This window comes from Pteropus medius, unplaced genomic scaffold (assembly GCF_902729225.1).
Source record: "Pteropus medius unplaced genomic scaffold, Ma_sr-lr_union100, whole genome shotgun sequence".
Classification (NCBI taxonomy): domain Eukaryota; kingdom Metazoa; phylum Chordata; class Mammalia; order Chiroptera; family Pteropodidae; genus Pteropus; species Pteropus medius.
Window position 1 is genome coordinate 570,037 of NW_024349800.1, and position 25,954 is coordinate 595,990.

The window sequence follows — 25,954 nt, forward strand, 5'->3', positions numbered from 1 at the left end:
CTCTCCGAGAGATGCGAGACCCTTTAGAGATTAGTGAAGATGGCACATTCCACGCCCATGGCTCCCCTCACAGTCCGGACAACTATCATCAGGGCTATAGAGGACTGCACTGCCTGCTTATTCTGCAAAGCCCACTCGTGTCAGTTATAGGGCCACCTAGTGACTCATGAGTTCCTGTACCTACCAGAGTGCCCCATCCCCTTTTTGGGTAGAGACTTATTAAAGAAGCTTGGAACACAGATCACCTTTGCCCCTGGAAAACCCACCAGTCTCACCCTGGGGAGCCAACCTGCTCTAATGATATGGCTGTGACTGTGCCCAGGGAAGAAGAATGGTGCCTCTATTCAAACAAATCCAACCAGCCTGCAAGAAGTGTTCCTTGCTGTCTGGACAGAAAAGGGGCCCCCAGGTCTAGTAAAGAATCACACACCCATCGTAGTGAACCTGAGGCCAGGAGCCACTCCTGTCACACAAAGGCAATATCTAGTGCCACGGGAAGCATGCTTGGGGATTCGGGACCACATCTAGCGTTTGTGTGATACCAGAATTCTAGTCAAGTGTCAGTCACCTTGGAACACTCTGCTTTTATAGGTCAAGAAGCCTGGAGGGAATGACTACTGCCCCGTCCAGGACCTCCATGCTGTCGACAATTCAGTGGTCACCATCCATCCAGTGGTCCCAAACCCATACACCCTCCTGAGTCTCTTACCTGCCCAAGCAAGCTGGTTCACCTGCCTCAATCTCAAAGATGTCTTCTGCCTCCAGTTATCACCAGCCAACCAGTCCTTGTTTGCCTTTGAGTGGGAGGACCCATACACTGGGAGAAAGACACAACTGATCTGGACTCGACACAGGGTTTCAAGAACTCACCCATCTTGTTTGGCGAAGTGCTGGCTGCAGATCTTGCTGCCTTCCCCAGAGAGACTTTGAACTGCACTCTACTCCAGTATGTAGATGACCTGTTGCTGGCTAGCCCCACCCATGAAGACTGCTGGAAAGATACTAGAGCCTTGTTGGCCCTACTCTCTACCATGGGATACAAGGTGTCATGGGAGAAGGCTCAAATGTGCAAACGGGAGGTCAGATACCTTGGGTTCATCATTTCGGAAGGACATCAGGCACTTGGACACGAAAGGTAACTAGCCATCTGTTTAACACCTCGGCCAAACACTAAGAAAGGGGTCTGTGAATTCCTAGGGGCTGCCAGATTCTGCTGGATGTGAATAGATACTCATTTCTCTGAAATTGTCAGGACACTGTATGAGGCCACAGCTGGATCCAGTAAAGGTCCCCGGGAAAGGGGCCCCAAACAAGAGAAAGCCTTCAGAGAAATAAAGAGACTCTTAACCAGTGCCCCAGCATTAAGACTACCAGATGGGACACAGGACTTTAACCTCTTCGTACATGAGAAGAATCATACTGCACTACAGGTCCTCACACAAAGTCAGGTCATGGCAGTGTCCGATTGCATATCTGTCTAAACGGTTAGATCTGGTGGCCATGGGATGGCCACCGTGCCTCCAAGCCTTAGCTGCCATAGTAGTCCTGGTCAGAGAAGTGAACAAGCTCACGCTGAGACAGAATGTAAATGTAAAGGTTCCCCATGCTGTTACTGCATTAACAAATAACCAGGGACTCAAATGGCTGACCAACACCAAGATAACTCATTATCAGGGACTGCTTTGTGAAAATCCATGTGTCTACCTTGAGACTGTGTTGATGTTGAACCCTGCCCACTGAAGAGGGGCCTCCCGACCATGATTGTAAGAAGTCACAGATGAAGTCTACTCAAGCAAGCCAGACCTGACAGAAGTTCCTCTTCAGAACCCAGAACTAGTATTGTTCACCTATGGGAGCAGCTTCATCTATGAAGGACAATGCAAAGCCGGCTACGCAATAACAACCACAGATGAGGTGATCAGAGCTGAGGCTCTGCCACAGGGCTGGTCGGCACAGCAAGCTAAACTATGGGTACTCATCTATCCAGGCACTGCAGCAGGCTGAAGGGAAACAGGCCAATATCTATACTGACTCAAGGTACGCCTTTGCTACCTTGCACATACATAGAACCACTTATGTATGCAGGAGGAAAAGAAATCAAGAACAAAAAAGAAATCCTTCAACTGTTAGAGGCAGTCTGGAAGCCTTCTCAGGTGGCAGTCATTCAGTGCAAGGGCCACCAGAGAGGAACTGACCCTGTCAGTAGGGGAAATCGACTGACAGACCAAGGAGCTAGGGAGGCTGCCAACCAACCAAGTGCCACGATGGGCCCTGAGTCAGTCTCTAAGGTTCTCCTAGCTCCAAAATTGCCTCTGTCCCAGAAATACACCAAGGAAGAACAATGGACCTTAAGTGAAGGGGGAACCGAGAGAAAGCAGGGCTGGTGGGAGCTTCCAGATCAGAGACTCTTTATTCCTGCTGTGGTGTAAGCTCAGCTGGTAACACGACACCATGAGTTGACTCACCTAGGAAAAACTACCTTAGAAAGCCTATTAGGCCGCTACTATTTCATACCCAAGCTCCCAACCCTGTGCGCCCAGATCAGTACTGGATGTGTAACTTGCGCACGAAACAACGCCAGCCAGAGGCCAAAATCCAATCCAGGGCCGCAAACATTTGGGACTATGCCCTTCAAACACCTAGAAGTGGACTTTATTGAGGTCAAGCCCTGCCAGGGCCACCGATACTTGCTCGTGTTATTTTGCACCTACTCTGGATGGGCTGAAGCTTTCCCTACATGCACTGAACGGGCACAAGAAATAGCTAAAGCCTTGTTGGGGGAATTTGTTCCAAGATATGGGCTGTTCCTCTCTATAAGATCTTACAATGGACTTGCCTTTGTGTCTGAGATAGTCCAGGTTCTGTCCAAAGCTCTAAGAATCAAATGGAAGCTCCATGAGGCCTACAGACCACGAAGTTCAGAGAAGTTGAGCACCTGAACTGGACCCTCAAGACCCCTCTAGCTAAGCTTAGTCAGGAAACCCAGTTACCTTGGATTGACTTGCTGCCTTTGACTCTTCTCCGAGCATGATGCACCCCAAGGCCTTTAGGCTACTCCCCTTTTGAAATCCTTTACGAGAGACCTCCCCCAGTGATAGGGAAGTTAAAAGGAGGCCCTCAGTTGATAGCTGAACTAAAAATGTCCCGACACCTTCATGCCCTAGGGAGGATCCTCCGCCACATCACCCAGGAAACCTTAGAAAGAGCTCCTATCCCCTTAGGGAATTGGGTTCACCCCTATCAGCCAGGGGATGAGGTATGGATTAAAGACTGGAAGAAGGAGCCACTCCAGCTGATCTGGACAGGCCCTCACACTATTATATTAGTAACTCCCACTGCTATTAAAGTTGCAGGTATCACTCCATGGATCTACCACACCAGGTAAAGAGAGCATCATCTCCGGAAAAACGGGAGACTTGGGCTGCGGAGCCTCTTCCTGATCAGCCACTCTGAGTTATGTTCCAGAGGCAGCAAAAACCCACCTGAGATCTTCGGCCCTGCTCTGGCCACCCCCGGAAGCTGGCCAGTCCATGCACGGCAGAAGCTTGAGGATCAACCATCTGGACTTATCAGATGTATTATTATCATCCTTTAGCCCTGACTCTCTTTAGTATACTTGTCCTGCTGCTTGCCTCAGGGTTGGCCTCAGCAGCACTCACCAATTGGACCCTGAGTCAAAGAGTCACTTTAGCCCTGACCTATTTAGCCTACATCGGGATCCTCTCAATTCTTGCATGTTCAGGCTAAACCTCACTTCGATACATTTCTAGAAAATTTGTCTAATTGCCATTGGTTGTTTCAACTTTTTATAATCATGAGGAAAATCATTCCTTTGTTAATTCAAGTAGGATTTTATATTCAGGTAATCCAAGCAATGGTGCTTCCTAACTCACCCTATAAGAGAATTATGGATATTGGGTCCTTAAACAGGACTCTATTAGTACCTCTCATAAGCTCAACCTTGAAGGTGGCCACTGAACTTAAATGTGATAAATGTATAGGGGCAATCTGAATAGGTGGTCAGGTCCAGCAGGCCTTTACCCGTCAACCAGTCACTTGCTACAAATTAGCTACCATTTGCACTTATGCTGACAGAGGTACTAGATGGGATGGATAAAAACCAAATATGTAGCGGGATACATTTGCCAAGGGCTGCACCCAGGGGCAAAAGGGAAATGGGCCTGTTGGACATACTATGGGCAGATAGGTATCTTAGATGGAGAGAAGTCCAAGATTACTCCTGAGGCCAGCTAGCCAAAGAGACTGTACGGCAAGTAAGAGAACAGACAAAACCTAAACCCCCTCCAGGACCCAGTGCAATTTATGACCCACTCAAAAGGAACTTAGGCCAAGACCTAGACCTCCCAATCCTGGGAAAGACCCTCTTTGTTGACCTCGCTAAGAGGACAGCCCTCTCAGCATTGCTAAGTGCTGGGTTTGTGGAGGAGCACTCATGAGCAAAGATTGGCCTTGGAAGGGAACTAGCCTAGATGCCTTTTACTTCCTCCAGTGGAATCACACAGTGGCTCAACATGTGAAGAGGGTCAACCCAGGAGTTGGGTCTTCTCCTCAGAAGTAGTAGGAGAAGAATGTCCTAGCTGGATAGGTCCAAGATACATTCAGTGGGTTGGAGAGACTCCATGTAGAAGAATGCTATTTTTAAATCACACAGACCTAAACTGGTGGCCCAACGCTCCTTCCTGGTATTGGGCCAACAGTACCATAACTAACTCCTCCTTGTGCCACTCTCTTGGCCAAAGCTTGACTGTCACAAACTGTACTATAAAGAAAGGCATGGTTCTTAACCCTTTCCGTGCCATCCCAGCTTTTGGCACATTCTGGAAAACCCTCAATTCCACTAGCCCCAAGAGTTGGAAAGTGGCAGATGGGGTCTTCTGGATTTGTGTAAAGAAGGCTTACACTCAACTTCTGACAAACTGAAAGGGAAGTTGCACCATCGGAATCATTCAGCCTGGCTTCTTCCTCCTACCAGACCAAGGAGGAAATAAGCAAGGTGTTCCCCTATATCAAGACTTAAAAGCCAGTACTAAGAGGTCACTCGAAGTAGGAAGACAACAAACATGGAGGGGAGGATGAATGGCCACCCCACCATATTATCCAATACTATGGCCCTGCAATTTGGGCCCAAGATGGGAGCTGGAGTTACCAGACTCCCATATATATGCTTAATCAGATTTTCAGGGTACGGGCCATACTAGAGATCTACTAACCAGACGGCCTTGGTCTTAGAACTCATGGCCATGCAACAGTCCCAGATGCGTGTGGCAATATATCAGAACCATGCAGCTTTAGATTACTTGCTAGCAGAAGAAGGGGTAGTATGTGGGAAGTTTAACCGATCCGATTGTTGTCTCCAAAAAGATGACAATGGCAAAGCTGTAACTGACATAGCTACTCATATTAGAAAAATAGCTCATGTACCTGTCCAAAGTTGGAAAGGGCGGGACCCTAGTAACCTCTTTGGAGGTTGTTGGTTCTCTGCTTTAGGGGGGCTTTAAGACCTTAGTTGGGATAGTACTCCTCTTCCTCGGGGCCTGCCTCCTCCTCCCTTGCCTATTGCCTCTTGTTATCTGGTCAACTACCTCCCTCATAGAGGCTATAGTAAAAAGAAAAACTGCAGCAAAGATCCTCATGCTGTGGAAGTACCAGCCCCTGGCCCAGGAAGATCAAGAGGTTGATGCCCTATAAGAATTTAAAGGGCATCAAAAGCAGGGAATGAAGAGGAATTTTCACTCAAAATGCTAATCAGCTCTTTGTTCTGCTTCTGTAGATATGCTTGCTGCATAGGCCATAGTGCAGGATGATCTAGAAATTAACTAAAGACTCATCCTCTCTTTGGCTTATTCTATCTAAACAACAAATGTAACTGTCTACAACCCATAGCAACTCCCGTGTTTTGTAACCATCTGAGGACAAATCAACCAATCAGCCCATGCCAAATAAGCCTTATGAAGGCAAAGTTGCAACTGAGCTCTGGGCCCAGGTCTTCAGAGCTCTAACTCCTCTGGGACATGAGTTCTTCAACTCTCTGAGTGCTGCTTGGTTTCTCGCCAGTCTGATTTTTGCAATATTTTTGCAACAATGCTTGCAATTCGATATGCCAAAGAAAAGCTGCGAAGTGTATGTATGTACAGGAAAAAACATAGTATATATAGAGTTCCATACTACCCATGGTTTCAGCCATCCACTGGAGGTCTTGGAACTTATCCCTCTTGGATTAAAGGGGACCACTGTATACAGATGACAATATTATGTGTTGATAAGGGTAGGAGAAATAGAATCCCTCATATCCAGATGGTGGATGTGAAAATTGGTACAATGCTTTGGAAAATAATTTTGCAACATCTAACCAAATTGATAATGCACATACTCTTTGCCCCAGATATTTACCCTAGAGAAACTCTGGCCCCTGGGCCCATGGAGACTTCTTACAGAAATGTTCACTGCGACACTGTTCAGTATAGCAATAATCTGAAACAACCTTCTGTCTAATAGGGGAATGAAGAATTAGGTTGAAACGAAGCTATATGATGGAATAATACAGGACACCTAAGAGAAAAAAGTGTGGTGAAGGAACAAATTTTCCTCTACCCTCACGATTTTTCTGGCTGGTCTAACTAATCAAATAGACACAGGACAAATTAGCAAGAGAAAATAACCTAATTTAATACATACATATGTATGAGAACCCTGTATATATGAGAGTCAGAGACCCTGCATGCACTAAAGGTTCAGAGATAGAAAGGGAACGTGGGTATATAAGACATCTTGATTGAGCTAGGAATGAGCTAAGGTGACTTGGGGGTTTCAAAAGTTCATTGCAGAATGATATGAAGAGCAGATGCTTAGTAAATTGAAGTTTGCCTTGCCATATAGTAGGGTCAAAAAGAGATTATTGCTGATAATCTCTTATTAAGGAACAAAGCCCCTAATTCAAATTCTTCTAGGTAGTGAAAGGGAAGGGCAGAAATTTCTCTTGAGCCTGGAGTTTAAATTGCCCTTGGGTCAAAAAAATCTTAATCACAAAAGCACATCTTGGGGTGACTTGTTCTGAATTCTCACAAAAGCAAGATGCTGAATGTGACCACAGTTATGTAAAATCATAAAAGTACACACAAAATAATATTATTATTTACTGATGCTTATTATTAACAACCAAAGTTGCTTTGGAAAAATATGCTGCAAATTTATAAAAGTAGTTGTCTGTAAGAAAGGAGAGGAAGGGATAGAAGGCAGAGGTTAAATGAAACTCGTTATATTTGTAGGGGTTTTTTGGTTTATTTTTAAAAAAAACAATACCACTGCTATAGCCTGGAAGCCTGAAAGACCATGGTAACAGGTGCCCACACTGAGTGGAAGGCATAGGGGAGGGTTATTATATCATTCTTTGTACTCTGCTATGTCAAATATTTTTTATTATGAAAAATGATCCATGAGACAGCCTAAAGCTGAACTACTCTGAGGGGAGTGGGTATAGGCCCTTGGCTCCCTGCCAGCACATCCTCCCCTTCCAGGGTGGGTCCCCCAACTGCCCATACCAGGTGGGCAGAGACAAGAACAGGTGTGAACAGCAAACCCTGACACAAGTCTCTGTGTGTATTCAAATCCTGTTTCTGCCACTCGCCAACTGTGTGATGCCAGAAAGGTGGCTTATCCTTGTGTATTTGTTTCCCTATCTGTAAATAGTTGTACTTACCTCGTAGGGCTGAGCTAACGATGAAGGAAACTAGAGATTGGAAAGTGCTCCTACGCAAGTGCCTCATAGGGGAGTACAATAAATGTCAGCTGCATGGATTGCTCACTCTGCTACCAGGCTACTTCCGACTATCTACACCAGCCACAGGGAGCCGTGGCTGGCTGTGGGAGGTGGTGGCTACTCTGACAAGCTGTATTTAGTTGGCCCTGATCCAAGTGGCTTCCAAACTTCCAGGCTGCTTGGGGTGGGGGTGATTTAGGGGAAGTTGGGACAGGTATTTGGGGTGAAATGAACTTAAGATTTTTCAGCTGCCATCTGTCTCCCCAGGCCCTGCTCTTCTCCCCACTGGCCTGAATCTTGGGGTGTTCTAAAAAACTAGAGCCCCGTGACAGAGGAAAACCCACAATCACTTATTCCTTCATGGGGACTCATTCTGGTATTCATGCAACAAACCATCCTGAGAACATCCCCACCATGAGGGATATGATAAAAGGTGAGACTGGAGTGGGGATGGTTTATCTCAGTAGTGATGGAGCAAGGAGTATTTTAGAACGGCATTTCCATCAACCCTCACTCATGGAAGCCTCAAGTATGTGCTGACTGTGCCCTCTTCCAAGAAGAAAGAAATTGGAGCTCAGGAAGGGGAAGGCCCTGTATCAGACAGTGTTCCTGTGCCCTTTGTCCTCAGAGGCTCTTGCCTGTGCATTTAACCTGGGCTCTGAACACCCAGTGCCCTTCCAGCCTCTGCTAGGGGCACCCAGGAAATCCTATCCCAAAAGGATGAGCTTGAGAGGGCAGCTCAGCAAGGCTCAGGACTGAATAGGCTGAAGGGAGGGGGCCCACCCCAGGGCCCAGCTGTCAATCAGACTCTGTGACAAGTGGCAGAAAACTTGCCTTCCATAGGTTCAGACAGAAAGGAATCCATATCACACTTTGTATTAGTCTCTGTCATAATAACATTGCCTAACAAACCATCCCCCAAGTCAGTGGTTTTTAACAACCATCATTTATTTCCATGGTTGTGGTTCCATAGGTCAGTTGACCTAGGATGGGCATGGATCATTTCAGGCCCCTTTTAGGTGTCTTTCCTCCTCCTTGGACCAGCATCCACCTAGGCTTTTTTATTATTGTCAATGGCAGAAGCACAAGAAATGTGTGTGGAAATTTATGAGGCCACTTTAAGCCTAGGCTCTGAACTGACACTCACTCCCATAATCATTCTGTTGGTCAAAGCAAGTGATATGATCACAGCCAACTTTCATGGGTTGGGGGGAATACACTCAGCCTCTAGTGGGAGGCACTGCAAAGTCACATGGAAGAGGATGTGCATGTAGGGAGGGTAAGGGCTGGAATAATAATGGGAGCTACTCTGGGTGGCAGGCAGGACAGATGTTAGCTTGGCCTCTTTGCAAATAAGAGAACTACTATGGCCCAGAGAGTTAAAATGATTTTAATTTCCCACCAGACTAGACCCTTGCCACTCATCCTGGATGCCCAGGCTCTGGGCTCTGTCCTTGCTGGTATATCAGACTTTGAGATGTAACATTTCCAGAATGAGAAAGCGAGGGAGAGAGTTAATTTTTGGCTAAACTTAGGAATTCTGGAGAAAAAATCCATATGCAATATTATATTTTTAGCACTAAATGGTGCTAAAAGCATTTTTTGGCATCCTTTAGAGAGAGAAAGTCGCTTGGTTAGTTTGGGAATAGAAAGCTGAACCATACTGCAAGTTACTTGGTTTTATCAATGCACTCCTTTTGGGGAAGGTCTGGCTACCTTTCGCAGCATGTGCATTTGCCATCCTCAAATGTACTTTAAAATGATGGTCACCTCTGGGGAGAAGAAAGCCCAGGCCTCTCATCTTGCAGCTGGTTATCTCTCCAGCTCTGTCAAGCCTCTGCATATCCAAGATGGGTAGAAGAGAAAATGTTATCATTAGAGAGAAAACAAACTGGGCAGATACTGAGACCTATTTTTATCTGAAAGAAGTAGAGGGGGTGGATATCTTGACATCCAGTCAACCCTGAAGCATTACATACATAGACATGATCATCCCACTGCCCTTACTAGCCATAGGCTAGAAATGAACATGAGCCAACCACGGCTATGGATATGATGGGAGCTGTCTACTAAGGAGCCTTCTGGGAAAGAAGTCTTTAGTCCTTAGAAGGAAACAGGGAGAGCTTTGGCTCTCTGCTCCTTTTCTTATGGACACTGCCATGTATTGATGTGATGTGATGTCTGGATCCTTGCAGCCATCTTGTGTCACTGAGGGGGCATGCCTGAAGGCAATGCCGACATTTATTGAGTGCTGTGTGGTCAGTATGAAGTTGTTAAAGATTTTTCTTACCTTGGTTCAGTCATCAATTCAAATGGAGACTACAGCCAAGAAAGCAAGACAAGACTGAGACTTAGAAGGGCAGCAATGGAAGAATTAGGAAAGATGACTAAGAGCAAAGATGTGCCATTAGAGACCAAGGCTTAAATTATTCACACCCTTGTATTTTCAATTACTATGTATAGATGAGAAAGTTAGACAGTGAAGAAGGCTGATAGAAAACAAAAATCGATTCACTTGAAATATGGGGTTGGAGGAGAGCTCTACGAATACCCTGGATCTTAGAGCAAATTAAGCCTGGAACATCATGGAGGCAAAAATGACAAAACTGGAGCTGCCCTACTTCAGGGACATCATGAGAAGGCAGCATTCTTTGGAAAAGTCAATATTGCTAGAAAAATAAAAGTCACAAGAAAAGAGGAAGACCAAACATGAGATGGATTTATTCCATAAAAGAAGCCATAGACATGAGTCTACAGGAGCTGAGCAGGGATGTTGAGGACAGGACATTGTGGATATCACTCATTTAGAGTCTCCTGGAGTTGGAGATGACTCAAGAGTAGGCAAAACAACTGTGCACCAGGCAGGCCCCATGAACATGACATTGGTCGAATGTCTTCCTATGCACCAGATCCAGGGGACATGGTAGAATAAAGCCTGTTCCTTTCCTCGAGGAGGTCCCAGCTGTGGGTGGGAAGTAAGGTCAGACGTGGCAGCACAGCATGGGGAATGACAAGAGGTCCAGGGGGTGGAGGAGTGCCCGCCCTCCCACTCACCTGCTGTCTCTCCATCTCATCATCATATGAACAAATGCTTTCTCTCCATCTGGACTCATGGGTCCCTGTGCCAGCTTTCCCCAACAACAGTGATAGTGGCATATGTGGATGCAGCACCTTCCATTTATTAGCTCATTTCATCCTCACAGAATCCTCCTGAGAAAAGTGTCTTCCCCTTCCAGTCAAGGAAACCAGGACCAGGGCAGTGACAATGCCTAGGGGGACTTTTTAGATTCTGCATTTAGCTTCTTAGTGTGGCAGGGCTTATGCATCCTAAAGTTATCACTTGTTCCCCCAAGCACTTCTGGCCCGTTATCTCCCATTCCCCAGGGCTCTCAGTGCAGGATCCGGCCTCCTCCCTGACCCACAGAGGCTGAGGGCTCTTCCTCACCCTCTCCCACCTTCACATAGAGCTGAGGCCTCTTCCTCACCCTCTCCCACCTTCCCCTCTTGAGAGTCAGATCAGCCACTTCTACCAGAAAAGGACACTCCCACTCACCAACCCACTGCCCAAAAGAAAGGCCTAACATAAGGTACCTCGCTTATTTTTACAGTAACTCTGTAGGCACTGCTATGCCCATTTCAATGAGGAAAAAACTGAAGCCCAGAGTGGGAGAGACCAGAGCAGGAGTGCAGAGGCAGGAAACGGTGGCTCCAGGACCTGACTCCAGCTGTGTCTGATGTCAAAGCTGGGTGTGTGTTGAGGGGGTATGGGAGGATGCGTTAGGCCTTGAAGGCAGTTTCTACCTGAGGACAAAGAGCAGAGATAAAGTGGGCAGAGCCTATTTGGGAAACTGTTGTTTATTAGGAGTATACAAAGGGTCAGTTAGACCTGAAGGAGTCACACCCAGCCCACAGGCAGGGCTATGGAGTTTAGTGAGGGGTGGGGTTCAACAGTCAAAATGCCAGCAGTAGGACAGGGGGCATGAGGGCCGTTAAAATAAGAGGCTGGTACAGGGAGGCCAGTACCTTACCCCTGGGGGATGGTCTCTGGGCTGAGAAGAGGGCAATGGAAGGCCAAACAGATGAGGAGACAAGGAGAGGATGGGTTCATGGGAACTTGGAAACTGGCTGGATATAGGGAATGGGGTGAAGAGGATCTGAGGAAGGGACCTCAGTAGTGCAGAAGTGAGTCCATAGTGTTGAAAGGAAAGCTCTGGCCAAGAGGTAGCTGAACGAATGGGCGTGGCCTGTAGGAGTAGGGCACAGAGCAGTGAGGGCTGGGCTGTTTGTGCTTGCATTTGGGCGCAGCCATTGAATCAGTGGGATTAGGTTTGGCTGTGATGGAAGACCCACTTGATCATGAAGCCAATGAAAGTACCCTTCCTGTCAAGGAAGGCCATCCTTGGTTGGGATGCAGGCTCCATGGTCACAATGACCCAGTGACTCTGGTGGCCTTTTACTGTCCTTGCTAGATGGAACCCCCACCTGGTCTGCTCACTCAGAGGAAGGGACAGAGGTGAGGAGGGCACCGCCTCTCTTCAGGAGACTGTTTCACACTGCTGCTCGTTTAGTGCCTAAAACATAATGGCATGTTGCTTCTAGCAGCAAAAGGGGCTAAGAAATGTAGTGTATATTCTGGCTGCTCTTTGCCCCACTCCCAGTCAGGGGTTTGGATCCTAAGGAAGAAGGCAGAGTGATGTCAGAGACAACTGGTCTCCATCACAGGTGCTTTTAGGTGGCTAATGACCTTGGACAGCTACTTCATTTCTCTAAGCATCTGTTCCCACATCTGTGACAAGGACACCAGAAGTAGCTGGCTCATGGGCCTCTCGGGATGTCTGTGTGACTGCTCTATGAAGGCAGAAAGGGGCACTAGGGGGCCGAGTGGGGGTGGGCAGGCTGGCAAAGGACCAACCCTGTGGGCCATGAGCAATTGAACAGACGGAGGGAAAGGGTCTGGGGAGGTAAGATAGGGCAGCAGAAGAGGAGTTGCCCACAAGGCAGGGAGAATTAATAACAAGGAAGGGTATCCAGGCTGTAGAGGTCAGCGAGAGGAGCAGCCTAGCAGAGGTGCTGGTGACTGGGGGATCAGCCTCAAAAGAGAGTGGGCCTGGTAGAGGGAGAGGTACCCAAGAGCGAAGGCTGAGCTGACATTAGGTGACATGTGAACGAGTGGGCAGGGCTGCTATGTTCTCATACAGGGAATGCACCCTGTGGGGGCCCTGCACTGGCAGTCCTGGGAAGATACCATGCCCACCTGCCCTAGCCACTGGTTGGTCTCTCAGAGGTGAGAGGAAGGCATTGATGGCTATCTGTAGAAGGGAGGTGTGGTGCAGAAGGTTCAAGGGGTGGCAGAAGAGACCGCCTCCCCAAATCCACGTAACCAGAAGCAAAGTCACCAGTGCTTGGGTCACTTCCAGGCAGGACACATGCAATTCTGGCAATGATCATGCACTTCTTAAGAAATTATAGTGAGCTTTATTAAACAAACCAAGTAGAAATATGCCTATTTATATCCAAGTTGTCAGTTCGAGCTCAAGTAATATGCAAGGCACAATTCTTGTCTCCAGCTTTATAAAAATAAATCACATGGACCAGCCCAAAAGGACTGAAGTAGATTCACACTTGCGGCTCAGTCAAACTAGACTCCCCAGACATTCGTTCATGCATGAGCCATGGAGTGAGTCTCCAGGTCTTCCTGAGAGCGGCAGGACTCCTGACCTCGGGCAGAGGGCCGTGTGCTACAGGCCTCAGCTGCTGAGCCAGCAAGGAGCTGGGAAGGAGGGAGGACTTTTCCCAGTTGTCTTCTCCTCTCCAGTCTCTTCCTGGTGGGGGGGTCTGCAGGACCCAGCTTGACCCACCCTCCTCACTGGCCCCACTGGGCTCTGCCTACTGGGGAGCTGCCTGGAGGGCTCTGGGCGCATGAGCGGCCGCCTGGGAAGCATCTCCTGCTCAGGGCAGGAGAGAGGCTCAGATCTGCTGAGGTGCGACTGTCATATAGGAGGGACAAATAATACTGGGTCTTTGTGCTTGAGCAAAACACAGCAACTTCTCCAAACGAACAAAAAGAGGATTCCTGACTCTGGCTCAAGGATATTCCAATGTTGCTGTGCTGATAGAGAAGCTGGGATGTCGCCATGGGGCCGAGGCCAAGTCCAGGAGATGTTTCCACAGCTTAGGAAACAAAGAAACACAGAGGCCAGCAGTCTATTCGCAGTGGCCTGAAGAGGGGCAAAAAGCAGCCTGGCTGGTAGCTCCTGCAGTGTCTCAGCATTTCCCATGAGGCTGAGTCTACCAGAGGTCCCAGTCACTGTGGTTCTGAGGCTTCTTGTGCAGTCATGGGGCAGGCATCACACACTCACCAATCACTCCCCTCGTTTCCTAGCAGGACCCAAATCAGGGGTAAAGCAAAGTTTCCACAGGGAACCTCTCCTCCCTCCACATAGACACACAAATCAAAAAGTCCTTTCCCTGAGACCACTGCAGTAATATCAACTACAGACAATTTCTAAACAGAGCTCTGCCTGCTCAAAGTCTTGAGAAGGGAGTAATTTTAGAGACTCTAAGAAAATAAAAGCATAACTGCACATTGTCCAGAAACCCTAGACAACTAGGCATAAATGAATGAATCGGAAAATCTTAGCCTTTGCAAGACTGAAGTAAAACAAACAAACTCTAATATATAAGATTAAGCTAATGAGTTAATTCTAAACTAAAGGTCTGTAAGAACACAGGAGGCAGTGAGATTGGACTGGGGCCAGGCTCAGGGGGCTTGCTCCAGGCTGGACCTGATGGAGGCACAGGAGCAGTAGGGCCTCTGCGGTGTGCTCGCTAGTGAGAGGTGTACGCAGGGCTCCACAGCCTTGAAGGAGGACTGGCTCTGCGACCAGGAGGCAGTGCACTGAAAGGCGTCGGAGGTGATGGAGCAGCAAAATCTAGGGTGGAAAGAGATGAAGTGAACAAGAACACAAGGGTCAGGGACATTTCTCAGAGCTTCCTCTGAACAAACGTTTATTAGATGCCTTGCTAACTATGCCTCCAGGTACCCCTGGGCCATTAGAGGGGCAAACTCAAGGGGCTTGCTGAGCTGGCCCTCAGAGGGAAGGAACAAAGGCTGAACATGCAGAGAACCCTGGTGTGTGACCCCTGACCTCCCTGAGCTCGAACAGCGAGTCTCAGGATGGCATGGAAGCATCCATTCCAAGAGGCACGCAAGGAGGGGGCTATCTAACTGGGCAGGAACAGCCTTTAGGGCAGAGAAAACTGGTGTGGCTCCAACAAACATGGGAAGGGATGAGTGGAGAGACGTAGTCAGAAAGTGTGAGTGCCTCTGTGACGACAGCTAGTTAACATATCAGAGTTACAAGGGAAATGAGCTATGAGCATTCCACGGTTTTCACTGGGTGTTAGTTCACAGGCCTAAGAGGCAGCCTGGTAGAAGGCTATGATCCTAGAGATCCAGGATGAAGGTGGGAACTTGCCACCTTGGAGAATATACAAAACTGTGTTCTCTTCTAAAAAATTCACAGACCCCTTGAGGCCTGGCCATAACCCTATAGGGTCAGCAGACACCAGCTCAAGGATTCCTTGTTTGGGGGAGATAACATTTGAATGGGAATCAGGAGACATAAGGCCCACCATGTATAGCTGTATAGGTTGGGCACTGCAGTTTCAGAGGACACCACTCACAGAGACGGGTGCCCCCTGGAGTTGTACAGGGTCGCCAGGGGCTGGCGGCCACCAGAGACAACTGAACTGTTATGAGGAATGAGCCCTGCCATTCTTCTCCCTCATCAAGACTATCCAGAATCCTCATCTCTGAGTCAGCCATTCCAGTCCCACCTTAGACAGTAGCCCCAGCAAATGGAAACCAGTCCTAGCATGCACACCTGCAGGGACAGAGCTCCCTGCTGCCAACTGTCTGGGGAAAGCTCTTCTAGCCAAGGACCCAGGACCCAGGACTGGCATCGGGGCCTTGTGATTTCCACTAGTTCCCAGACCTGCCCTCTGGGCCTCATGCCTGGCTATTCCTTTTTGACCAGAGCCATGCCTGCTGAGACTTGGGGTTCAGGGCCTCAACCCCCATCTCTTCCCCCAGAACCACTCTCCTTCATTCCAGTTCTGTTTGGCTATGCCCTCGGGGTGGCTACTCACAGTGGGGGCTGTGCCGAGGGCTGGCTCGTGGGGAGAGGGCTGGCGATGTGGTGAGCTCCCGGGGGGTGCAGACTGTGTGGTAGGCTGCAGGACCACAAAGGTGGCTGGTTAGAGCAGGGTGAGGATGGAGGAGCAATCCAAGGGACACAATGTAGTCTGCCTCACCTATGATCATGACAGCGGTCCCAGCCAACAGGGCAAAAAGTGTGAAGAACATGACTTGGTAGGAATCCAGGAAGTGCTGGAAGAGACTGGCTCCATCTATGATCAACGGAAAGATGACTTACCAAACCGCCAGGTGGAGTCCCCTTGTGCCTGTGTGCATGGTCAGAGGATGAGGTGGCCTGCTTGAGGCCCAGGACAGTGTCCGGTCCTGTGGGTCTGTCACCCCAGTGCTTTGTCCTCTTCCACTTGGGCCACTGGATCCGACCCTATTCCACCCGACAGCCTGCTTCCTTGGTGGAGATGCTCTCCACATGGAAAAGCTCAGCACTGCTCAGCAGGAAGGCTGTTTCTTTATGGTTCGAGGGTAGAATAGGCCTATCTGAGGGTGTGGGCTGCCCAGGAGTCAGCCATATTGCCCCAAAGGCAAGGTAGTATTGAAAATGCCAAGTTGTGAATTAAAATAAAAATGGAAGTCAGGGGAAAAGGCATTGGACAGGGACCCCACCGCTCTCAGAACTGAGGCTGCATGCGCCAAAAGGGCCCAGCATCTTCTGTCCCAAAGCCATTACTCCTTCAGGCCCACCTCAGCACCACCCAGGCCTCGTCCTAGACCCTCACACCTTATCAAGGACCCTCCCTATACCCTCACTGGGCTGTCCTGAACTTGGCAAGAAGAAGGTGGTGGCCTCAAGTATCTCCAACATTGGTCCCACCCCTTCAGTCCACTTCCAACCAGGCCCGACCAGGTTACTTCCCTGCCATAAGAAAAATGCCTGAGCCTCTGGCCTGCTGTTCCAGGCTTCTTCCAGCTCCTCCTGGTTCAGCCTCTCCCCCGGCACTTCACCCCAGGGTCTTTCTGACTGTATTGCCCTCTCCCTGGCCACCTATTCTTCCAGATTTAGCTGAAGCAGCCCCCTTTGAACTGCAACCACTCTTAAAAGAGGTGAAACTACCCACCTCTATGTGCTGCCTCCATTCTCAGCCACATCTCTAGAATCATTTCTAACTGTGGTTGTGATTCCATGCCTCTCTCTTGGGGTTGGGGTTCGGGAACTTCTCAGGCATCTACCCAGCACAGAGTTTGGCACACAACAGGTGCTAACCAATGATGACAGAATAAATGAACGCATTCATTATTGAGTACCCACTGTATGTTAGGGAGGCCCTGTTCTAAGTGTTGTTACATACTTAACTTCTAGTTGTAGAAGACCAGCAGAAATCATAATAATTAATTATATTAATTATGGCATAGGTTAGTAGGTAGCAGGCAGTAGTGCTATAGAAGAAACACAAAGGTAACAGTGTTTGGGCTGAGGTTTGAATTTTCAGATTCTAGGGGAAGGTAATGTTTGAGGGAAGCCTTGAAGGAGGTAGGGGTTTTGGCCAGGGGGCTATCTGGGAAAAGAGCTTCTTAAGCATAGGGAACAGAGAATGCCAAGGGCTCTAATTGGGGACAGCGTGTATTCCAAAAATAGGAAGGAGGCCAGTCTAGCTGGAGTAGGGTGCACAGGAGGAGAGGGGGTGATTCATAAATGGGTTGAAAGGGCAGATCATGTGGGGGCCTTTTACGACCTTGGAAGGACTTGGGCTTTACCTCCCAAGGGAGATGGGAGGCATGGCAGAGTGCAAGGCAGAGGGGCACAATCTAGTTATATTTTAATTAGATCCCTCTGACTGCCATGTTGAGAATGGACTAGGGGGCAGCAAAGTGTCCATGACTGCCCAAAGAGGCGACTTTCACTTTGTGGGACATTCTGCATTTCCGACTCCTCTAGTTCCCACGTTCCCAGGTTTCCACTAACATCCAGGGCCACTATAGCTCATCCCTCTCTGCCCAGGTTTGTCCCAGCTGGTGAACCAACCCGTGACTCACAAGGACCAGTCCCTCGGTGATCCATCACAAAGGCCACGGTAACTGGGATGGTGATGGCTTGGCTAGTCGTGGGGCTGGAGAAGGTCAGGGTGGTGGACAGGGGTCCCTGGCTGCCGGCCACAGGGTCCGAGATGCCAACTGTGTATGTGACAAAGCTGGGCAGCCCCAAAGACTTCTCCTTCTCAAAGGCCAACACAGCTGGGGACCCGGATTTCACCTGGGAGAGACATCAAGACTAGTGAGGAGCACCCCCACTTCTGCCTGAGATGTTGTAACTCTTTCCCGTGCCTGAAGGCTAGGTGTGGGGACCCCTGCTCAGGAGCCACATCCTAGGCAGGTGATGATGCCTGAGAACTTCTAAATGATAGCATGCCATCCACAAAGTCAGGTAAAGAACACACCGTCTATTCTTGGGGTGTTTTTAAGGAAAGGACAAATCAGTATCATTAAATTTTAATCAAACGCCCTTTCGAAAAGTGGTCAACTGATGCGAACTATCTACCAAACACCAGCTTTCAAGAAAGTAGCCTGGAGCTCCTGTTAAGGACCAACTGCCAGCAGCCCAACCTCAGGACCTGACAGACCCATTACCAGCAACCCACTTATCCCTCTCTCCTCCAAGATTATTCAGTGACATTTGCTGCAGCAAAACAAGAGAGGGAGCAGGCAGAGAAGCCAACAAATCCCTTCACACATCACCTGTGGTCTCTTCCCAACTCGTTGGACTTCAGGACATCATTCACCTACCATTCAGCAGACGAGGAAACTGAAGCCCAGAGACTTGTCCCAGTTGTGTGACAGGTTATGGATTAGGGCTTTTCTTCTTGCCCCAAGCCAGCAGTATTCCCGCACTAAACTCATTCATTCAACATTTAAAATGTTCACTGAGCGCAAACTATATGTTAGGGAGGCCCTGTACTAAATGCTATCCTGGCATACTTAACTTCCAGTTGGGGAAGACCAGCAGAAATCATAATACTTAATACAACTATGTGGGCTAATAGAGACCAATAGTGCTGCGGGGGGAAAAAAAGGATAAGAATATTAAAATATATTTTTTAATTTTAAAAAGAGGTGTTCCAGGATTTCCATGTTCCACTCAGTCCTCCTGCCGCCTGGTCCTTTCTAATGCCCTTGACTTATGCGTGGACACTACTTACCTCCAGGTTCTCCAGAATCTCCATGGCACCAAAGACTTTAACTTCGGAGCTGGTGTAGTGGTTGCTCAAAAGGATTTCAGCCTGGTCAGAGTACAGCCCTGGGCTGAAGGTCACCTCAGCCCCAACCTGCTCTTCAGAGAAGTGGCTGCCCAGGAGGGATGCAGTGACCAGCAGTACTGTCTTCTTCATGCTCAAGTTCTTTCGCTGCTTGTCCGTCAGTTTGTGCATTGTGACCAAGCAGAGGTACTGGCCTGTGGAGACAAAGGTGTTCCACTTTGTCCTCTCCTCCTACTTGTGGGCCCTGAGAAAGAAGATGCCTACCAAGAAGAGTCCCTTGTGGCTAGCTGGGCTCAGATTTAAAAGCAGAGCCTAGCAGCTGTTTTCTTAACAGGGGCTGGTCACACTTCTCCACACTTTGGGGAGAAGCCTGCACTGAACTGCCTGCCTGCACCATGTTCCTGCCATCTGAGCCAGTCCTTCTAAAGGAGTTCCTGGACCTGCATTTCCAATAGGACTGAGGCTTTCCCTGTACAATCGGAGCTGTGTAGCTATATCCCCATCAGCATCTTCACTGACTGATCAGAGCAGTTCCATTCTGATCAGTCAAGAGAGTGTCTTTTGGACCAATCAAACTGTGAGGATTTGGAGTCTTCATTTGCATGAGGAAGAATGAATCAGTGATGGGGGATGGGGGGAAGGACTTCAGTCTATATAAATCAGCTCCCCTCTGGCTTGGAGAGTGCAATTTCCTTTCCCACTAAAAACGGAGGACTGTTTCCCCAGCTAGAGCTGAAACACCGAAGACATCTTGTTGGACCAGAGTGGAGCAAAAGAGGCAGAGCAGAGCTGTCTAGCCAGAGAGGGGCCTCGCCCCAGGGCTGCCTCACAGCTATGCTGTTCCATAGCCCTGCGGTCTTTTAACTGAGCTGTAACGCTATCGAGCTATTCTCACAGTTGTGCTGTATCACAACTGAACTGTTTGTTCTGAATAAAGTTTCCTTTTTCACCACACCCCAAGTTGGGGATTTCTGTTGGTGCTGAAGTGGCACCAATGACCATCAGTTGACACACCTATATCCTGATGCTATGCCTTCTTCCTGCTTTTCTAACTGGAGAATTCCTATTCATCCTTTAGAGCCCAGATGAGGCCCCCTCCTCCAGGGACCTCCCGGGAAGTCCTTTGTCAGTGCCCTCAGCCTATTGGAAACCCTTTCTGTGACCAACACCCTCTTTTACTGTCTCAGAATCCTCCATTCAGCAGATCCCACACTGGACTGATGCTCTCTGGGGCAGGAAAGTCTGGTTCAGCTCTGCATCTCAGTGTCTAGCCAGCCTAGCTCAAAACGAGAATAAGAAAATGGCAAACAGACTCCATGACCCAACACTGGGCTGCAGGTCAAGCTAGGGCTGACTGCCAGTATAGCCTATAGCCCCAGATACAGCAAGAAGTTCTGTGAAGGCATAACTTGGGACTATCTTGGTGTCTCATATCCTCTATGCCTGACCAAGAGTAGATAAATGAGCTGAATAAACACTGTTGAGTGGTATCTTGGAACGCTCCCTAAACCTGGAATCTGGATGTCTGGGTTAGGGTCCCATCTATGCCCAAGCCAGCTAAGCACCCCTAGGCAAGTCAGCTTTCTTGCTGGCCCTGTTTCTCTTGGTCAAGTAGAGATTACATTATCCCCCTGGGGATGTGTCAGTGAATAACCTGGCTCCAGGACCACCAAGTACCTACTCTGTGCTAAGCCCTAGGCTTGGGCCCCACACCCAATGTACCCTCAGATGCATGTCCTGTTCTCAGACAGCAGCCTGGGCACTAAAGATGCTCTGGTGCTGCTGCCAGAAGGATAGAGGTACAGAGTGAGCAAAGGAAGAGGAGGCCTCTATCTAGGCCACTGGGAGCTACAAACTGGGCTTACAGCCTGCCAACTTCTCCCAGTTAAGACTGGGCTGCATATACTTAGAAAGGAATGAAGTATCCACTGATCATCAATAATCATCATTATAACGATGGCATATACCACTGAGGATTCAAGATGTGCTGGGCACTATGCTAAGCATTATCACAGGAATTATCTCACTGAACCCTCACAGCACCCTTGGAGGAGCATCTCTTTCTTGATATCAAGGAGGTGATGCTTGCCGTGGCTCAGCCAGCACACCATTGGTCCAGGTAGTCATTCTTGCCCACAATGCTGGCCTTCAGTTCCACAGAACAAGTTAATGACACGCCACATGATCTCTTAACAAGGACTCTTCCATCCCTCTCTGGCTTGCTCCTCTCAGAGTCCTGACCTGCAGTCAGAGCAAGGCACCATCCTCTCCATTTAACAGAGGGATGCAACCTCAACACCTATAGGCTCTAAGCTTAGAAGAGCAAAAGAGGGATCAAGCCCAGGGTTTCTAACTCTGAATCATGTCCTTTCTGCTGGAGTAGGTGGTTGCCTAAAATGGCCACGACTCCTGGACAGGAATGCTAATCCCTCCTGGAGGCTGCAATGAACCACAGAGGCCAGAGTGACAGCATCGATCCCCAGGCTGGGCTCCTGACAGACTGACCGTCTGGACAGAAAGCCATTGTGAGCCAAATCCACTGAAGGCAAACCTTCTGTGCAAGTCAATTTCCATTTTCAAACCCCTGCAGACGTACCCAGAGCAGCGTCAAACTTTGGTTCTGCAGTAAAAACGTCACGTGCCAGGAAATCAAAGACATCTTGCTTGAACTGGAGCTGGCAGCTGATGAGGGATGCTGGGCGCAGGGTCTCAATGACTTCCATCTGGGCTGGGGAGCACTCACCTAGAAATAGGGAGAGAGTTAGAAGTATGTGGACCAGGCCTGCTGGCCGCCACACCTAAGCCAACCAAGGCCTTTGTACCTGCCTGGAAAGCCCCAAGATGAGGGGATAGGAACAGGTCACATGGAGGCTGGCCTGGCCACAAAATGGCACCTACACCCCAAATTCCTTCCATGTGAGGCCCCCAGGGCTGCTCAAAGCTTCATGATGGCACCATAGTTTATAAAAGCTGAGGACAAACTTTACAGAGGAGGGGGTCATTTTGAATCCAGGCAATTTCAGCTCAGAATTTCAGCATTTATGCTAGAACTTGTGTCCAGGGGTATGGCAGATGGGTTTGGCCCACTAACGTGTGCTGTCTATTCCTGTCAGCAAGGGAAAAATGGCAATTTACTTCTGGACGTCAGGAGGGCAACAGTTCCTAATACACTGATATCATTTCCGCAGCAGCACAGTATTGCTCAGTTGCACTTTGGTGAATCAGAACAAAAACAGTGCTGTTTAATTCTACCAGTTCAGTGGCTTTTTTTTTTTTTTTTTAAAGGCCTTGTATTTATTTTTATTTAAAAAAGTCTTATATTGGCTTTTTATAAATTGATGTATTTATTTCTGGCAGCTGCTATCCAGGGCAGTCATGGGCAGGAGATGCAGTTGAATGTTCTACGCATGACTTAGGATAGGTAATTACAAAACTGAAAATCAGAAGTGGGGTCAGCTCAGTCATTCCTTTCTGTGATTAATGATGGTTAGTCGTGGCTTTCTCTACTTGGGTGCCCTAGGCCTAAAGTCATATTTCCAGCTCAGAAATAGACAGTTTCTGGGTGTCAGGCTCTTTTAGGAAGATTCCTTTCACAGCTTCTGCTTGTGCATGACTCGAATTTCTAAAGAGCAAGAAAGAGAAGTTCAACTGGGGTTAAATGTTCTCTCTGGAATTGGCATGAGTTGAGTAGGAAGAGCATATTAAACCCCAATTAGAAGGTCACAAGAAATCCCCTCCCCACTCCCTGAGCCTGGCAAGGCCCCTACCCAGACCACCCAAGCCTTCCTTACTCTCTACCTTTTAGGTTAGAGTTTCTGTCTCCCACAGTGACCATCACTTTGGAAGCTGTGACCTCCTGGAAGCTGGTCTGGACAGGGTGGACATGATGGGCTATGATCCTCTGAGGGACACCGATTGCAATCTGAGAAGGAAGCCAAAGTAACTTCATGGAGCGCTGACCATGTACGGGCCCTGTGCATTTCTGTGATCTGCCCCTGTGACTGTGATCCAGGTATGGCCCATTTTACAGGTGACAAAACTGAGGCTAAAGCCTAAATGCTGTGCTGGAACATGGCAGAAATGGGATTAGACCCCAGGCTGGTCAGACTCTGCAGCCCAGCACTTGCGTAATGACCCAGAGCAGGGAGCTGCACAGCAAGCCTGAATTCATTTGTCAGTCTAGGGCGGGCAATGATTTTGGCCCTTGTGATAGTTAGTTATCATCAATTCTCTATCCATCGATTTGGTTAATTAATTTTTCAGCAATGAGAGAAAAATCCATTTTACTTTACCATCATTTGTTCAAAATAAGTCAATCTGACCAAAATGTATACTCACACAGCCCAAGCAGTGAAGGGTCCCAGACTCCAACCTTCCCAGATTTCTCCCTGCTCATCCCTCTTGCTCATCCTGCAACAAGCTACACCCAAATACCCCAGCTGCATGCCTTCCACCCTCCTCTGCAAAGCCCAACCCCATCTTCCCTGCAGGCCCAGCTCCAGAGCAGCCTTCTCCAGTTAGAAGGCTGCCTGCCTCCACTCTGGGCAAGCATCAAGCACTTCCTGCCTCCCTCAGGTCTGATTTCTACCAGAACATGATCTCCTTGAAAGTGGGGATGGGGTCCCACTCTTCCCAGGAGGGTCCATAGCTCCTAGGGTTGTGGCCCACACAGAGCTGTAGGCAGACCGCAAACCCGCAATGATCACCTCTATCCCTGCACTCATACTTCCCACCTCTTCTTCTACTCCAGTCTGCCATGCTATAGTCCTCTCCCAGCTTCCTCCCTCTCCTCCACACCTTAGAGGGCCAAGGCCTTGACCCCACTCCTCTCTTGCCCTGCATGTTCCTGCTCACTTCCAGGTTTTCAAAACAATCCCTGTGCTATAGACCCTTGCCCCATCTCTAGCTTTCCGCCCTGGAGCTCCAGACACACCCAATCAGCTGCATCACCACCACCAGCCTCACTTAGAGGAACTCAAACTCACCATGTCCCAAAGCCATTCATCTTATTCCCCCCACACTGGCCCCTCCTTCTGTGCTCCTTTCTCAGAGCAAAAGACAGACATTCACCTTATCACCCAAGCCAGACTCTGAGGAATCGTCCCCAGGGCCTCCTTCTCCCTCACTCCCAACTTTGGGGTCATGGAGCTCTGATGACCCTCTCTCCTGAATCTCTCCCAAACCTACCCTTAGCTTTTGCCCACCCAACAGTGCCAGCTGAGAGCCCATCTTCAGTCTCCTGGCTGGTTACCCTGCAGCTATTTCTCTTCTCTTAGGCTCTTAGACTCTGCTGGGCACTGGGTGATTGTTCCAAAACTTACCTCTGATCCATATCATTCTTTGATTTAAAAAATCCCTGATGAACCCTTACTGCGTCTGGCATAAGCTTCAACCTCTTTACCCTGGAATAGTAACAGCAGAGCTAATACCTATTGAGTTCATGCTATGTGCTAAGTAGCATTCTAAGTGCTTCACACATATTAATTCTTTATTTTGTACAAAACTTTTATCCCACTTTACAGTTAAGAAAAATGATGCACAGGGAGGTTAAATAACTTACACAAGGTCACACAGTCTCTCAACGGCCCAGCTGGGATTTGAACCCATGCAGCCTGGCCCAAGAGCCTAAATACTTAAAACACTCCACAGAACTAAGTACCTGAAAATCAACATGTTTTGTTATCTGATCACAAAATCAGCCTCCACTTCCCCCACACTCTATATTCTAGTCACAAGGGCTCAGCTCTCGAACCCTGCACACCTTTGCCCATGCCATGCTCCCTCTGCCAGCACCCCTCCCCCAGGTGCTCACCCCTGACCACTCTAAGTAGCTCCTTCCAGGACAGCACAGCTTTATTAGTCACAAGGTGCCTCTCTCTGCAACTGGCTGGCCCAAAATGCATTTTTGCAGCACTAAATACACAAGCTCTCAGGTTAAACTGCTGGATCTGATAAAGGCACACTGGCTCTAAAAATGAGACACATTTGGGATACAGCCAGACTCTGCTCATTGATTCATCCTTAGCTGGAGATAAATAAAAGAGAGAGCAGTTTCATTCACCTCCAGAAAGACTCAAAAGGTAACTTGCTGGGGGAGGTTTAACTTTGACAGTGACGCCAAACCACTGGGCTGGTATGCCCACAGCCTCAACTCCTAGGACATTCTTGCTTTTTCAGGCACAGCTCAAACTGAGTGGGAGCTGGGATCAACCCTAGAAGATTGCCTTTCATCATCACACCATTTTAAAATGTGGAGACAGAAGCTGAGAAGAAAAGGGTACTTGTCCCAGTCCCAGAGGTTGTAGGTGGCAGACTCCAGACTCATGATTCCCAGATCCTGACTGCCTCACAAGATGCTGACACTTCTTTCTTTTAAAAAAGGGAATCGTTTGGTACAGAAAGCTGAAAATTTCATCCCAAGAAATTCAGCCAAGTCTCTTGGGCCACTGAGCCACATGTGTCCTGAAGTCCCACCTCTTTATAGGTCCTTAGGTGTCCAGCAACCTCGTAGTAAACCGTCACGGATCCCACATCCCGGGCCACAGCCACGCCCGTCTTGGAGTCTATGTGGAGGATGCTGTTGGCTGAGGAGCTCCAGGTTCCGGAGAGGCCTGAGAGAGGAAGCCCTGGATGTCACTCATCTTTCCCACATCTGACACTCTAATCAAACCTCATCTCACCTGATGACTGTGCCAGCCTTTGCCTGACCACCCACATGGCTTCCCAAAGGAGATCACCCATCATTCTCAGGCTACGGTCCACATTCTGCCT

The 25,954-nt window shown here is 48.6% G+C and overlaps 1 protein-coding gene across 5 annotated transcripts in view; it reads right to left on the minus strand.

The window, feature by feature from the left end:
• Nucleotides 1-13,229: 13,229 nt before the first annotated feature.
• The window catches only part of NUP210 (nucleoporin 210), a 96,439-nt gene continuing 83,714 nt past the window's right edge, over nt 13,230-25,954 (minus strand). For 2 of the 5 annotated variants that reach the window (XM_039886584.1, XM_039886582.1), the window contains 8 exons: nt 25,658-25,794; nt 22,982-23,105; nt 21,780-21,926; nt 19,127-19,377; nt 17,967-18,183; nt 16,094-16,189; nt 15,929-16,012; nt 13,230-14,709 (listed from right to left, as the gene is read on the minus strand). In XM_039886584.1, coding sequence (XP_039742518.1) covers nt 14,606-14,709; nt 15,929-16,012; nt 16,094-16,189; nt 17,967-18,183; nt 19,127-19,377; nt 21,780-21,926; nt 22,982-23,105; nt 25,658-25,794 — 1,160 coding nt within the window. In that variant the 3' untranslated portion in view covers nt 13,230-14,605. Of the gene's footprint in view, nt 14,710-15,928; nt 16,013-16,093; nt 16,190-17,955; nt 18,184-19,126; nt 19,378-21,779; nt 21,927-22,981; nt 23,106-25,657; nt 25,795-25,954 lie in introns of those variants that run through there. The other 3 variants (XR_005658146.1, XM_039886583.1, XR_005658147.1) reach the window with 3 other exon arrangements.